Raw genomic sequence first — 14,094 nt, 5'->3', positions numbered from 1 at the left:
GGTGTCCCCCAAATCCTCTGCCCGGTCTGGGTCTAACTGTCATTGCGTTGTGAGAGGTTCTTCAGACTCCTCACAGTCCTCCCCGTCCTCCATAACCTGCTGGGCAGGTGAGAAAGATGCAGGAGGAGGGAGATCAGGCTAAAAATTTCCCATCGGCGTCGATCGACACCAGTCCGGCACAGTCTCCACGCCGGGGTGGAAGGTGGGGACGACATCGGTCAGGTAGCCGGCGGATGCCAATGGAGGTGCCATAGACGTCGGTGGAGGTCAATCGACATAGGCTGGGATCCTTGCATGGATCCATGGGGGTCTCACGGCGCCGTTGACGTCGCTGGGGCTGGAGCAGCCAATGAAGGAGGGCGAGGACCCCCAGTCAGACCAGCGGGCCCGAAGGTGCACCCCGACTGGCCAAAGCGGACAGAAATTCCCGCAGCTGGGCCGAAGTCGCCGACGGACTCGGCAAGGGTGGGTAAGCCGACTGCGTAGGCTCCGCCGTGTCGTGGAACAGGCTAGGAGAAGGCGAAGAGCGACGTCGCTCCTTCGACTTCTTGTGCTTTGTCTTTCCTGACCCCCAGTGCGAAGACTTCGTCGACCTCCCACAGGACCGGGATCGTGAACAGCGGCCGACACCCGGACCGCAAGCAACATTCAGGACCGCTCCCGCAAAGTTTTCGGAGCCATGGCCTGGCAGTCGGGGCACAACATGGGGTCGTGGTCACGCCCCAGGCAGTAGCGACACTCGCGGTGCGGGTCCATCACCGACATCATGCGGGGACAAACCTCGCAAGACTTGAAACCGGGCATCCCTATACACCAGGAGTCAAAGATTAAAAAAAAGACAGAAACAATAGAACCAAAAAACTCAGTCAAAAATTGACTGGGGGTACCGCTCTCTCCGGATCTGTGCTTGCTGGCGTGAAAAATGAAAGAACTGACGTCAGCGCGCGAGGGTGGCGTCTAAGTAGCTGCCGCGACGTCATCCCAGTGATCACGACACCTGCAACAGACGCGGAGCCGCACAACGCTACCTTCCCACGCGCATGGGTACTGCTGATGAAAACTTAACGGATCCAGTCTGACGCCTGGTGGTAATTCTAAGGTAAGGAATCCATCAATAACGTGCCTCTTTCAGATATACTCACTCTAAAAATAGAAAGGAGAGAGAGCTCAACAACAGGACATAATAACAGAACACGTAAGGGAGAAACGGAGAAGAGTCCTTCCTTCAAACAACTAAATATCTTTAGCACATCAGGAACTCAGATGAAGATCACTCAAAGAAGGAAGGAAAACATTGCCACCCACAAAAAGTGGTAATTGGCAGCAACCTAGCATTTTAAACTTGAGTGATAAGTGTAACATGTTCTTAAGGAATGACACTAGAAAAGATATTTCCTGTAAAAGAAACCACCAAAATAAAACACAAACAATGTAAGTAAGAAATATCAAAAACCACATAGATGCATACACCCTTTATCCTAAAGAACGAGCATGGCAACCCTGCAAGAATAAGAATATTTTTATGTCATACAAATGGAAGGCATCAAGAATAAATAGGTTGCACTCTGCAAGGATTTAAGGATACACCTCCGAAATAAGCAGAGGAAAAAACGCGTAACGTATAACACTTGCTGAAGTAGTGCAATAGGTTAACAACAGAAACCTTGATCCAAGAAATGAAAGTTCCAATGAAATAACAGGTCGGGTCCTGCACCAACAGGGACCCATACTTAGTGAAACGAAAAGGCAATTAGCCTACTGCAAATGCTTCTACAATCAGGTAACACAGGTAATCGATCTCACTAGAGAAAGGAATCATAGAATCACATCTCTTCTGTGAGGCTCTCCTCAGCAGTGATAACCAAAAAACCTAGCTACGGGTGGGCAAAAACCCAAGGAAAGAACTTGTCATCGACAGCAAGAATACTCCTAAAAAAATTAAGACCTGCAAAGCCAGGTACATGATATCTGGGGACGTTACGTTATGTTAAGAATTGCTTAGTACAGCGCACAACTCATCCTGGAAGGGATATCTCAGCGCTTGGAAGGCAGATAGCTAGCATAAGGATGGTGTTTTAGAACAGCCAAGGTTTAAGGTGTTTCTTGAATTGCATAAAGCTAGGACGTGTTCGTACTGTCAGTGGTAATTTGTTCCAATGAAGTGGGCTCAGGTGAAAGAATGCAGGCCTCTGTATTTAGCCATAAGAATTCAGCAGAGGTGTAGAAAGAAAAAGTTGTTGGATCACCAGTTTCTGCTGGGAGTATAGGGAGGGAGCCTTTTATGTTAGTACTTAGGGCCAGAGCCTGAGAGGAAAGTTGTACATAGTTATTGGAACAGGGCACTCTTGTGGATAGGGAGCCAATGTAAGGGTCTGGGTGTGGGGGCTGATAGAATCCTTGAAGGCAGGTTGTTAATCAGATGAGCCGCTGAACGTCACACTACAAAAAGCATACCATAATGCAGTTTTGAACCAAATTGCAAACCAAGAGAAGCCTTCGACTCAGGAACAGTTGAAAGAAGGGAACAGGGCTAAGAGTCTGGGCCACACCGACTGTCCCTAAACCTATACAAAGCAGCATCTGCATGGGCATCAAACAAATGAACACAAGCAAATAGCATGTCAATTGAAGCTGACTGGACTGCCTCTTAAAATCCAGAAGAACGAAGCCAAGCTCACTGATGTAACATCACAGTAGACGCCATGCCTCAATCAATCAAATCGGTGGTGCTCATTCCACACCTAATGATTAACCCAGCCGCCTGTTGCCAATCTGAAATCAACTGACTCAGTTCGTTCCTATTAGCATCCAGAAGCAATGGTAATATTTGCAGCAAAGAATCCCATAAGGCTTGAGAAAAACGACTACGGACGCTACCTGTGTTCATGGAACAGAACGCCGCACTGGTGGAGAACATACATTTTCCACAAGTCTTGCTTTCGGGAATCTCTGTTAATCAGAGTGCAAGGAATCTTGAGGTTTTTGTGGGCAATAGTATGGTTCACAGGCGCACCAGTATGAGGTCTAGCCGATGCCCCCAGTAAAATATCATAAAAGCCTCCCAAAAGCGTAACACTGGCCCAGTCGCTGACTGGCACGGATGAAGAACCCCGATGAGGGGGTCTATAGACTTCTCCACCGAAGGCAGAGTTAAATACAGAACATCAGCCACCCTTTTTAACATATCTGCCAAGGAACAGCTGGCTTCCAAGGTAAGGATGTGGAAAGGGTCTTGAACCATTTCTGACGTTCACTGGATGGAGAGCAATGCCCACGAGTCCGCCCTATGGAGTGGCTCCGTTGCCAAACCGCAGTAAACCGACTTGTAGAAGAACTGGAAGTCCTCAACAACAGCGCTGTTAGGAGCTTCATCTGTTGCTCCCGCATGCCTTTGATTTTAGCAGCTGGCAGGCCAAGCATCACATGCATATGGAATGAGGATCCATACCCAACATCGGTTGAGTACAAGTCCCACAGATTTAAATCCAGAAGGCATAGAGAGCTGGCACACTGTTTCAGTCACAGCAGTCCGAAAAAGGGCCAGGAGATACGCTTCTCCGGATCCGGGTAGCAGCCGGAAAAGAAGAAACAGACTTCCGCACACCGGATTGGATTTATAAGTATCAACTGACGTCGCATCAGAGTCAACGTCATCACAGAGCCGCACAAGACTGTCCCCCGGCATGCAGAGGCTGTGCTGAAAATTTTCTGGATCCAGTCAAATGCCTGGGAAGAATTCACAAGCTAAGGAATCTGTGGCTAGTTGTCTCTATCTGATATCCTATGCTAGGACTATGAAGGCTAGCTAGGTACATGGCAAATCCATCATCTTACTCAGCAGGGGATGGAATGAGTTGAATAAGTCGGTTACCAGGAAAGGTTACAAGAAATATATCACTTTTTTCTTTCGATAACCTAAGACTGACAGCAAAGATGAAATCTAGACTATTAGTTGTTAACTCATACTTTGATTTAAAGGTGAACAAGTTCTTGTTAAGCACAAATATTAAGCAAGAATGTTTGAGGTTCAAACTGTTAAACTTGCCATTTAGTTCTTTTAGCTCAGGACCAAATAACGGTGAGTTAAGATATGGATTATGCCAGATGGCAAAGGAAACTAACTCCGATATGGTTTTGTGTTGCTACAGTTAATGCTGAGAAAGAAATATTGCAATCTTGTCAATGGAGGATTTGACAGGCTTGGCAAACAAATGGCATTTGTGCCACACAACGGAAATGCGGAAGTATGGCAAGTAACCTGTTTGCGGATCATGGTGGCCTGCCAAATTAAATATCATGTGGAGGCAAACCATCAACAAAGGTAGAAGGTAGAGTTTAAAGAGGATTGAGTATGTGTTTACATTTTTTTAAGTAAATGTATCTACGGGACTCTTTCCCTGGCCATGCTTTAAATACATTTTGGAGTCAATTTAATTGAAACTGCAATTAAAGTAACTAACTAACTGCACGGTATAAACAATGTTTCACAACTTTATCTAGTTTTTAGTATCTATTTTTTCTATAAAATAAACGTTTGTGTAAGACAAACAAGGTTAATTTTACCCAATTAAAAAATGCAAAAATGCCTCACAGTAGCCATTCAATTAATGAGGTCAGAACCCCACATTCCACAACCATGGTATGTTATGCAGATGCGATGGAATTTGGGATAACTAGGAAAATAAACTGTTGTTGTTCACTGGGACTGGACCCACCAGGTACAATACATTTTAAGCCTGTTAGGCGATTGCTAACCTAAGGCATTTAACCTGCAGCCACTCCGCTCCGAAGTCATAAAACTCCATAATCAAGCAAGAGCCACACTTTGTGAGTTTCGTGGCATTTAATTTCAACGTTAAAAACAGAGATTGACAGTGATGCTAACTTTAGTATTAAAAAAAGAAAATCAATGCATAGACTACACTTTGGCAAGTCAGATGAAAGAATTAAGTGTCTTTATTTTTGATAAGTCATTGTCTATTTTTCACCATCCTGTTATGGGCAAATATATTCTTGTAGTTGACAAATTACATCCATAGAGTGCGTCATGCCTATATTTGTGCAACTTACCCTACTCACATGGTGGAGGTGGAACTTACTGATAGCAATGACATATTCAGGAGGCACTTGCATGCACAAGTGACAGATGATGCATTTAACACACATTAAACGAGCTTCCAACCACAATACATTTCAAAGCAACATATACACATCTTTAAAACCGCAATAATGGAAGCCTTATCAATGAAAACATGATGTACGTCCTCCTATTGAGACACTGAAATGAGAATACAAATTGTTAACTATTTACCTGAAATATCCTAGGGATTTCTTTGGAATCTGCTCTGTACACGTCAGTCTGAGTCACTGGTCGCACATGGAATAATTTGCTGTAAAAGTAGAGCATTGTTTAAATGAATGCACAATGCCAGAGAAAGAAAGATCACCCACACTGCGATGTTACAAAACTTTGTGTAACAACACATTCATAAATTGGATCTATAGTCTACATATTGAGGCTAGTCCACTTTTGTAAGCGTTGGAGACTTCGCTTAAAGTGTCCAATACTGTACAGCTATTTCCTTAACACCCAACAAATGCATCAGTCATTCTCTCTTGCTGTGATTGAAAAACACTTTGTTATCAATGTTTTAACATGGCTGACAATCAAACAAGAAAAAATTGACATTACAAGTTACACAGTCTAGAGGCTCCTTCCTCTAGACATTCTTGTACAGTAGAGTCACGTTTTGGGAGGCTTGCGCGTAGATGTTCCATGCCCTTGAGTGCCTGTCTGCTCATACCTGTGGAAATTATGAATTATGGTGCTAATAAAACATGCATTTGACTTAATTCTGGCGGTGGATTCATTTCAGAGAAATATTCATTACAAAGAAGAAAAAAAAAGATGAGTTTTTGACGTTCTGGGGTTTTGGAAGGGAGAGGTAATCAGTCAGACTCTAAAGAGAGACCATTCTACTGAGTAGCAGCACAATATGGGAAACAGTGTGCTACGTCCCGTTAATAGAGGACACAGGAACAAAAAGAAGGCCCTTAGTGGTAGATCTCAAAGCACGGAAGGAGTGCAATGCAAAAAGTTGCGAAGCAGGTAGGTGAGGCAGCAAAAGTGTATTACCTGGATTATTACACCCAGAGACTAAAATATGGCATGATTCTCGACCACAAGCCAATAACGTGTGCCAAAATGAGAGAAAAAGAATCCTGTATGTTTAGCTCCAGAGAAGATGGGGCAGCCACTTTCTTTACAACAGGAGTGGACTATGACCAACAAGGAACATACAACTCACTCATTCAAAGGTGAGAACAACAAGCAAGAGCTAAACCTTAGCACCACTGGTGACCAGCATTTCAAAAGTGTATGAACCAAACTACACGGAGGTCTCCGACTATGGCATTCTCCTTCCAATTTCCCAATGGCTCCTATTGCTGATGAGCAAACAGTGTTAACATGACCATTACCTAAAACAACAATGTTTATTTAGTAGCACATCCACCTTATTTGAAGCAACCCGGACTTCAGCCAAAGAGGTGGAAGCATCAGCGCTCCTATTCCTCTTAGAGGCCACCATAGCTCAGATTTCAATGCACAAGTGTGAGAGGAGTATATAACAAGCCTCTGACCAGGGAGGAGGGACGCTTGCATGTGGACTATATAAAAGATTCACATTTTAGAGAACTGGAGTTGCAGGTAACTAATTTCTTCTCCTACAGTGGATCTTTTATATATTGACGTGCTAGAATCAGAAAGGTATCAGTAGACCTTATAATACATAAGAACGTGGAAGCAGGCTCACCTTTATCAAAATAGGTTTCTGAGGAGTGCCTTTCCCACTGCCGTGTCAGTAGGTAGTAGTGCTCCATGAACGTGTGCTAGCTCTTCCAGGTGGCAGTACGGCAAATCTCTTGCAAGAGCATACTAGCATAGAGTGATGTAGTTGAAACCATGCTCTTGGTGGAATACACCCTCACTATTCCCTGGAGTTGCCACTTGGCTTCAATGTGACAGAAGGCAATGCAGGTTGAGAACCAACATGTTATCCCCTGTTTGGAGAGGAGATGACCTCTTTCTGGCTGCAAGACACAAATAGCTGATTAGATGTATGTATGTCTTATCAATGCAGATCCTGAGTTATCACTGCTAAGTCCAATGAATGCAACTATGTTTCTGCTGACGTAGATGGATTTGGAAAGAAAGATCTCAGAAATATAGGTTTAGTCATATGAAAGTGAGCAGGAACTTTGGGTATGAACCTGGGATTGGCTCTCAGGATGTCGCTGTCGTTTATGAACCGGAGGAAAGGTTCTTTGAGGATGAATGCTTGCATCTCCCCAGCTCTCCCTGCAAAGGGTAATGTTAGAAAAAGCGTGCCTGAGATAAAATATTTATACAGTTCTGCGGTAGATCTAAATGATCGCACTGCAAGTACTCAGGTGACATGCTGGCAGGTTATGCAATTTAGGGTCATGGTGCAGAATCTCTTGATGGTGTCTGGAGAGGAGATTGGAGTGCAACTTCAGATAGATGACCGGACATGCGGACAACTACAGCCGACCGCTGTATCAGTATCGGCATGGACATGCCAGCGCAATAAGGGTCAGGGTGCAATGATCCATCTTCCCCTTCTTCAGCACTCTGGGTATCAGGGGAAATGGAGGGAAGGAGTAAGCAAAGATTTTAGTTGAATTGATTAAAAGGGCATTGTCCATTGTCCCTCCATGCCAAAATCTAATTCCAAAGTATTGGTATTTCTTGTTGCCTGGTGTGGCAAAATAGATTGATGTATCATAGTTCGACCCCTTTACCTTAACATGTAATCCACCTAATCCTGGTGTAGTTACCACATGTGGCAGTATGAAAGTTATCAGCAATAGTGCATCCATCTGATCATTTTGGCATCTAGACAAGTGCTCCACAGCAACGTCGATCTCGTGGGAAATTGTCCAATCCTATAGCAGTTGGGCTTCTTCTGAAAAGAGGCTGGGACAGCCTGTTGAAAATGACAATGTATATGTACATAAGCAGCGTTCATTTGTGTTCACTGTACCCCTTGTTGTAAGCAGAACGGATATCGCTAAACACTGACTGTGTTATCCCGCCAGCATAGACCCATGCACACACGTACACGACAGCCATTTTAGGCACCATGGCCTCTCTGCCCGTTTGTTAAACCCTCGGCACCCCTCCCCGCGCGCACTGCTCATGCATCGGCCATAAGACCCTCTCCCTCTGCGTGACCCTGCTCTAGAAGTAGCACTCCTGCTTGACCCACACCCCCCCATTTCCTCCCAAGAACACCCTTCCCCCTCAGCTGACAACCCCCCCCCCCCCAGGCTGCACTTGGCCTCTCGACCCAGTCCCAAGTCCTGAGACCAAACCTCGTGGATGTACATCCCCCTTTTTCCTGCCCAGCATAACAAAACTGTGATACACCAGCCGAAGTGCCCGATCTTATCGCCTGCCTAACCTTTGATCTGATCATCCCCTCCTGCCCTCGTGTCCTGTAGGAATGTCCGGCTGAGAGATCACAATCTCTTGTTACATTCAGGAGGGGAGGATGACATCTGAGCGACTGGTATGGGAATAGGCCCGAAGCTGGGATTCCAAGCATGCCTTTTCCTACTTCTAAGCGTCTCTATTGTAATAAGGAATGTTTGTGCATCATAAACATGTGTATAAAAGACGAAGCCTCAGAGAAACTGGTGTGTGTGGCGTGGGTAGGAAGGAGAGAGCTCCTCCTGAAGACACTATGCGGGTGTCCGAAATGACAGGCTCTCCTCATGAGAAATAAAACTCTATTCTTGTTTTCCTGCTTCCAGCGCCCGTCTCTTTATTTGGTAATTGCTCAAGATGGGAACTAAGAGGCGTCCTGCGCCAGCAGCCTGGGCATCAGGTGCGTTATGGGCTGACTTTTCCACAATCCTACCCCTGGTTTGGCTTTGTAGAACATCAATGTTGTATTCTCCAGGCTTAATAGAATTGCTAATCTTGAAAGGAACACTTGCAGGGCCTAAATGTATGGCTTGAGCTCTAGCACACTGATTTGAAGTATCGTTTGTGCATCTGACCAGGGGACTCTTGTTCAGGGTTCTTGCAGATGAGCTTTTTATCCATCCACTGATGCATCAGTTGTCAGTACAATTCTTTCCGGTGGAGTTTGAAAAGAGACCTGCTTTGAGATTTTCTAGAAATCTCCACCACAACAGTGCATGTTTCAGTCGTCTTGTGACTTGGACTATGGCATCCCATGAGCCTTTAGCTTGCTTCTATTGCATGTCCACTTCTTGTTGGATGGGTCTCTTTTGGAGTCTGCAAAAGATAAGGAGGCCTATACACAATGACATTAGGCTTTACAGAGACGTGTACAGTCTGACTAACAGATTGTTTTGTCAATAGACTTTCTGCCATAGCTTGGAGCTTTACAACTTTCTCTAGTGATGGAAAAGCCTTCCCAGCTATGTGTCGAGTATAGCACCCAGGAAATGGATTTTCATCTGGAGTTGTAGAGACAATTTCTCCCTGTTCACCGTGAGACCCAGGTTCCAGAAGAGGTTGATTCAGGCTGTCGTAGAAAAACTTGCCTCTTCCCTTGATAGCGCTTTAACGAGCCAGTAGTCCAAGTACAAACAAATAAAGTGTATTTACTGGCCAGTTAATTAAAACTTCTACAGGCGAGCATCACGTCATATATCCAGCAGTTAAAAACGGACCTTAAACCACTATTAGGACACAATAAAGATAAAAGGATACCCCAGGACTCCCATAGTGATTAGATAAGACCTTAAGAGGGCAAAAGCAAAACAGAAGTTTTTTAACAGTGACTTAGCAGCAGAACAGGAGAAGCGAACCTCATAAAAACAGAAACTTAGCAGCAGAAAAGGTGAGGAAGCACAAAACAAGGTGCCGAAGGGTGCAGGAAAAAGTGCAAGTGCAGAGACAACTTTCTTTTTTTGGCCTGTGCTGTAGTTCAGATTTGGCTACGCGTCCCCCAAAGCATTCACTTTTGGGAGTGAACGACAGCCAGTTAGTCCAGGATTGCTTCTAATGCTGGCTCAGAGTCATCATTGAACCCTTGTTCTCCCAAAGGGTTTCGATAGAACCTTACGAGGACAAGAGTGAAAAACATGTAGGTTTTGTAGACACAAATTAACAGTAGAACAGTAGAAGTGGTCCTTATTAACAGGACAAGAGTGAAAAACATGTAGGTTTTGTAGACACAAATTAACAGTAGAACAGTAGAAGCGGTCCTTATTAACAGGCTCTTAGCAGCAGAGTAGCTAAAGGAGCATAGAGCAAAGTGCCAAAAAGTGCAGGAAAAAGTGCAAAGACGAGTTTTTGGTCTGTGCAAAAGTAGGTATTATTGCCCTAACGACCCCAATAGCATAAATCTTTTGATTGCCCAAGCTGATATGCAAAGTACAAATGCAAAGGCTGCACAAATTACCCCAAGGCTGCTGCCAACGTTTCATATTTAGCAGTAGCCGAGCAGCATTATTGTCTGTGACCAACTTCTTGGGAACTTGTGTGATAAAAGTGCAAAGTGCATTAAGGCAATTGATTGTCCCTGTAATGTTTCAGATACTCAGTAGCAGTGTGTTTAATGTGGAGGGCTGATTTTAATACCAAGTTCTGCAATACAGGAGGTGGTTGCACGGCCCGATTTTGCAACATCATCGGACAGTCATTCTTATGGCCCGAGCCAATATGGAAGTGCAAATGCAAAGGCTACACAAGTTACCCTAAAGCTGAGCTGATGTTTAATGTTTAGTAGTAGCCAAGCAGCAAATTTGTTTGTGACCTTCCTCTTGGGAACTTATGCGATAAAATTGCAAAGTGCATTAAAGGAATGGATTGTCCCTGCATTGCCTCGAGTACTCAGTAGCAGCTAGTTAATGAGGAGGACAGATTTTAAAGCCAAGATCTGTACCAAAAAAGGTGTTTGCAGGGCTCAATTTCGCTACAGTCATCTGGAGTAATTTTACTGTTTTTAAGGTGAGTGTGATATTCTCTGGGTTTAGCCTGGCGATTACAGCCTGACGGAATGTCCGGACTCCCAAGCGAACATATTCTCTGTGTAGTAGATGTTTCCCTAGATGTATCAGGAAAGGACAAATGCATAGTATGTGAAGAATGGTTTCCTCGCTTAGGCCGCAAAAACGACACATTGCTCCTTGAGTTGCAGTGTTTCAACATGGAGGGAAATGAGCCCGCAGGTTCCACTACCCCAGCCGAAGAGCTGCAAATCTGTCTTTTAGCCATGGCGGACAGGTGCAGGTGATGTATTTCTGCTTATTCTCGGGGTGCATGAATTGATTACTGCCCATATATGTGAGTATTTGCTCAGTGTAGCCATGTCTTCTGGTCTTGGCAATTTTTTCGCGGAAACCACAGGACGCTTTTTGAATGCCTGCAGAGGGAGATTTTGTTTCCCCCCCATGCAAGTTATTTTAATTCTTCTTGGGTATGGCGTTTGGATGAGGATGGAGTAGTTTCTTACCTGTAACTCCAGTTCTGTAGTAGGGGTATCCCCGGAGCAATCAAAAATAATCTCTTAAACTGTCTTCTTTGCAGTCCTGCATAGACACTTAAGAGAAAATCAAAGACACATAATGCAGCCAATAATAACAAGGCTACACTGGCCAGCACTTCAACTTAAAGTGAAAAGGATAGCCAAATAAAATCAAATTTTACACATATTGCCAAGTTTCACCCATAGAGAAACTTCCCTTCACCAAAATCCTTGAAATGATAGAGAAGAAGGGTTGGACAGACAAGCCCCCATAGGCTGCCATTATGTGTCTGGAAAAGGGATACCGTGCCTTAAGGAACATTCCAGAGACCCTCGGCATCCCAGGATGCACAGCCAAAAAGTCCTTTTACTTTCAGTTCTTTTTGAAGGTGTATAAAGCAAGGCCTGTAGCATACAGTACATTATTATTTTCTCCACCGTGGAGGAGGGCGGGCGCTTATGACTATAACAGAGATACCCCCTACTACAGAACTGGAGTTACAGGTAAGAAACTACTCCTTCTGTAGTAGGGGATCTCTGTGTCTAGTCATAATCTAGTGAATAGAATGGCAAGCCCATCCCAACAAACCAATCCGGTGGTGGAGGAAAGACAACACCACTACTGTGCAAACAGATTTCTCAACGAAGCCTGCCCAACCTACGCATCTGCCCTGGCATCAGAGTCCAGACAGTAGTGTTTAGCAAAGGTATGGACCGACTTCCAAGTGGCAGCCCTGCAGATATCTGCAATGGGAACATTACGTAGCAAAGCCGTTGTAGCTGCTTTGCCCCTGGTTGAATGAGCCTTAGGCTTACCCCCTATGGTCTTGTTAGCTTTCTGATAACATAACTGGATACAGGATACAATCCACATCGAGATGGACTGATTTGAGGGGGCAAGACCAGTCCTGACCGACCCATAATTGACAAACAATTGGTCTGACCTACGAACGTCCTTGGTCTTATCCAAGTAGAATTTCAACACCCTTCTGACATCCAGGGAATGAAGAGACCTTTCCGCTGAAGTGGAAGGATTTTGGAAAAACGTAGGTAAAGTTATAGTCTGATTGACATGGAAATCAGAAATCACCTTAGGAAGGAACTTAGGGTGAGTACGCATCACAACCTTAGCAGCATGAAACACAGTATAAGGTTCTTGGCAACACAATGCCTGAATTTCACTCACCCTGCGGGCCGATGTAATGGCCACGAGGAAAGCCGCCTTCTACGATAAGTGCTGTAGTGAAGCCGTATGAATAGGTTCAAAAGGTTCCTTCATCAACCTGGACAGCACCACATTCAGCTCCCATGAAGGCCAAGGACGCCGAACAGGAGGAAACACTTTCTTCAATCCTTCCAAAAAATCTTTAATCACAGGAATCTGGAAGAACGATGTCTGTGAAGGGCATTTCCTATGCGCAGTTAATGCTGCAAGGTGAACCTTAATCGAATGAGAATTAAGGCCAGACTGAGCCAAATGCAAAAGGTATGGAAGAATTACATCTTCCTTGCAGGTCGTCGGATCATAGTTCTTGGAAGTGCACCAGATGCAGAACCTCTTCCACGTGTAGGCATAGGAAGTCCTAGTAGAAGGTCGCTTAGCCTCCTTGAGTATATTCATGCAATCGTCAGGCAGATTCAGGTGTCCATATTGCACTATCTCAGGAGCCATGCCGCCAAACTCAACGATGAGAGGTTGGGGTGCACCATCTGCCCCCGAACTTCGTGAGAAGGTCCGGCCGACACGGCAGCCGCAGGTGGGGTAGGAGAGACCGGTAAAGCAGGTCCGTGAACCACCACTGTCGGGGCCACTCTGGAGCAATGAGGATCATCCGTGCTCTGGACTGAGACAGCTTGAGGAGTACTGCCGGAATCAGGGGAATGGGTGGTAAAGGGTACAGAAAGCTGTTCGACCTGCTGATCCATAGCGCGTTCCCCAGAGTCCCCAGTTGGTAATACCTGGAGGCGAAGTCTCTGCATTTTCTGTTTTTGGCGGTGGCGAACAGATCTACGTCCGGAGTGCCCCACCTGTCGAAGATGTTTCCTAGCACTTCGTCGTTTAGAACCCACTCGTGGTTTTCTTGCACCAGCCTGCTGAGTGCGTCCGCCTGAGCATTCTGCACACCTGGCAGATGGGTAGCCGTTCTCATCAGTCCACTGGCTAGCAGCCAATGCCAGATCGCCTGCGCTCCTTGTGACAGTGTGCGCGATCTCGAGCCCCCCCTGCTTGTTGAGGTAATACATTGTGGTCGTATTGTCCGTCTATACAAGCAAGGAGTTGGTATGGCAGGACGGATGAAAGGCCTTCAGTGCCAAGTGAACAGCTCTGAGTTCCAGGAAATTGATGTGATACGTGGATTCCGCCGGGGACCACATTCCCTGGATCTGTAGATGGTCTGAATGCGCTCCCCAGTCGTGGAGAGAAGCATCTGTGACAATAGTCTGAATGGGAATGTCCTTGTGGAATGGAACCCCTTTGAGGAGATTCTCTGTTGAACACCACCATCTCAGGGACTGTTGAGCGTGAAGGTACAGCCGGATCCTCCGCTTCTGGTCCCACTGATCC

The 14,094-nt window shown here is 45.3% G+C and overlaps 1 protein-coding gene across 2 annotated transcripts in view; it reads right to left on the bottom strand.

The window, feature by feature from the left end:
* Nucleotides 1-14,094, bottom strand: part of ROCK2 (Rho associated coiled-coil containing protein kinase 2) — a 663,375-nt gene that overhangs the window by 65,277 nt on the left and 584,004 nt on the right. For both annotated transcript variants that reach the window (XM_078647798.1, XM_078647799.1), the window contains one exon: nucleotides 5,312-5,390. In XM_078647798.1, coding sequence (XP_078503924.1) covers nucleotides 5,312-5,390 — 79 coding nt within the window. The remainder of the gene's footprint in view (nucleotides 1-5,311; nucleotides 5,391-14,094) is intronic.

Source organism: Lissotriton helveticus, chromosome 6 (genome assembly GCF_964261635.1).
Source record: "Lissotriton helveticus chromosome 6, aLisHel1.1, whole genome shotgun sequence".
Classification (NCBI taxonomy): domain Eukaryota; kingdom Metazoa; phylum Chordata; class Amphibia; order Caudata; family Salamandridae; genus Lissotriton; species Lissotriton helveticus.
Note: the sequence above shows the minus strand (reverse complement) of the source record. Positions and strands in the feature narration are given on the sequence as shown.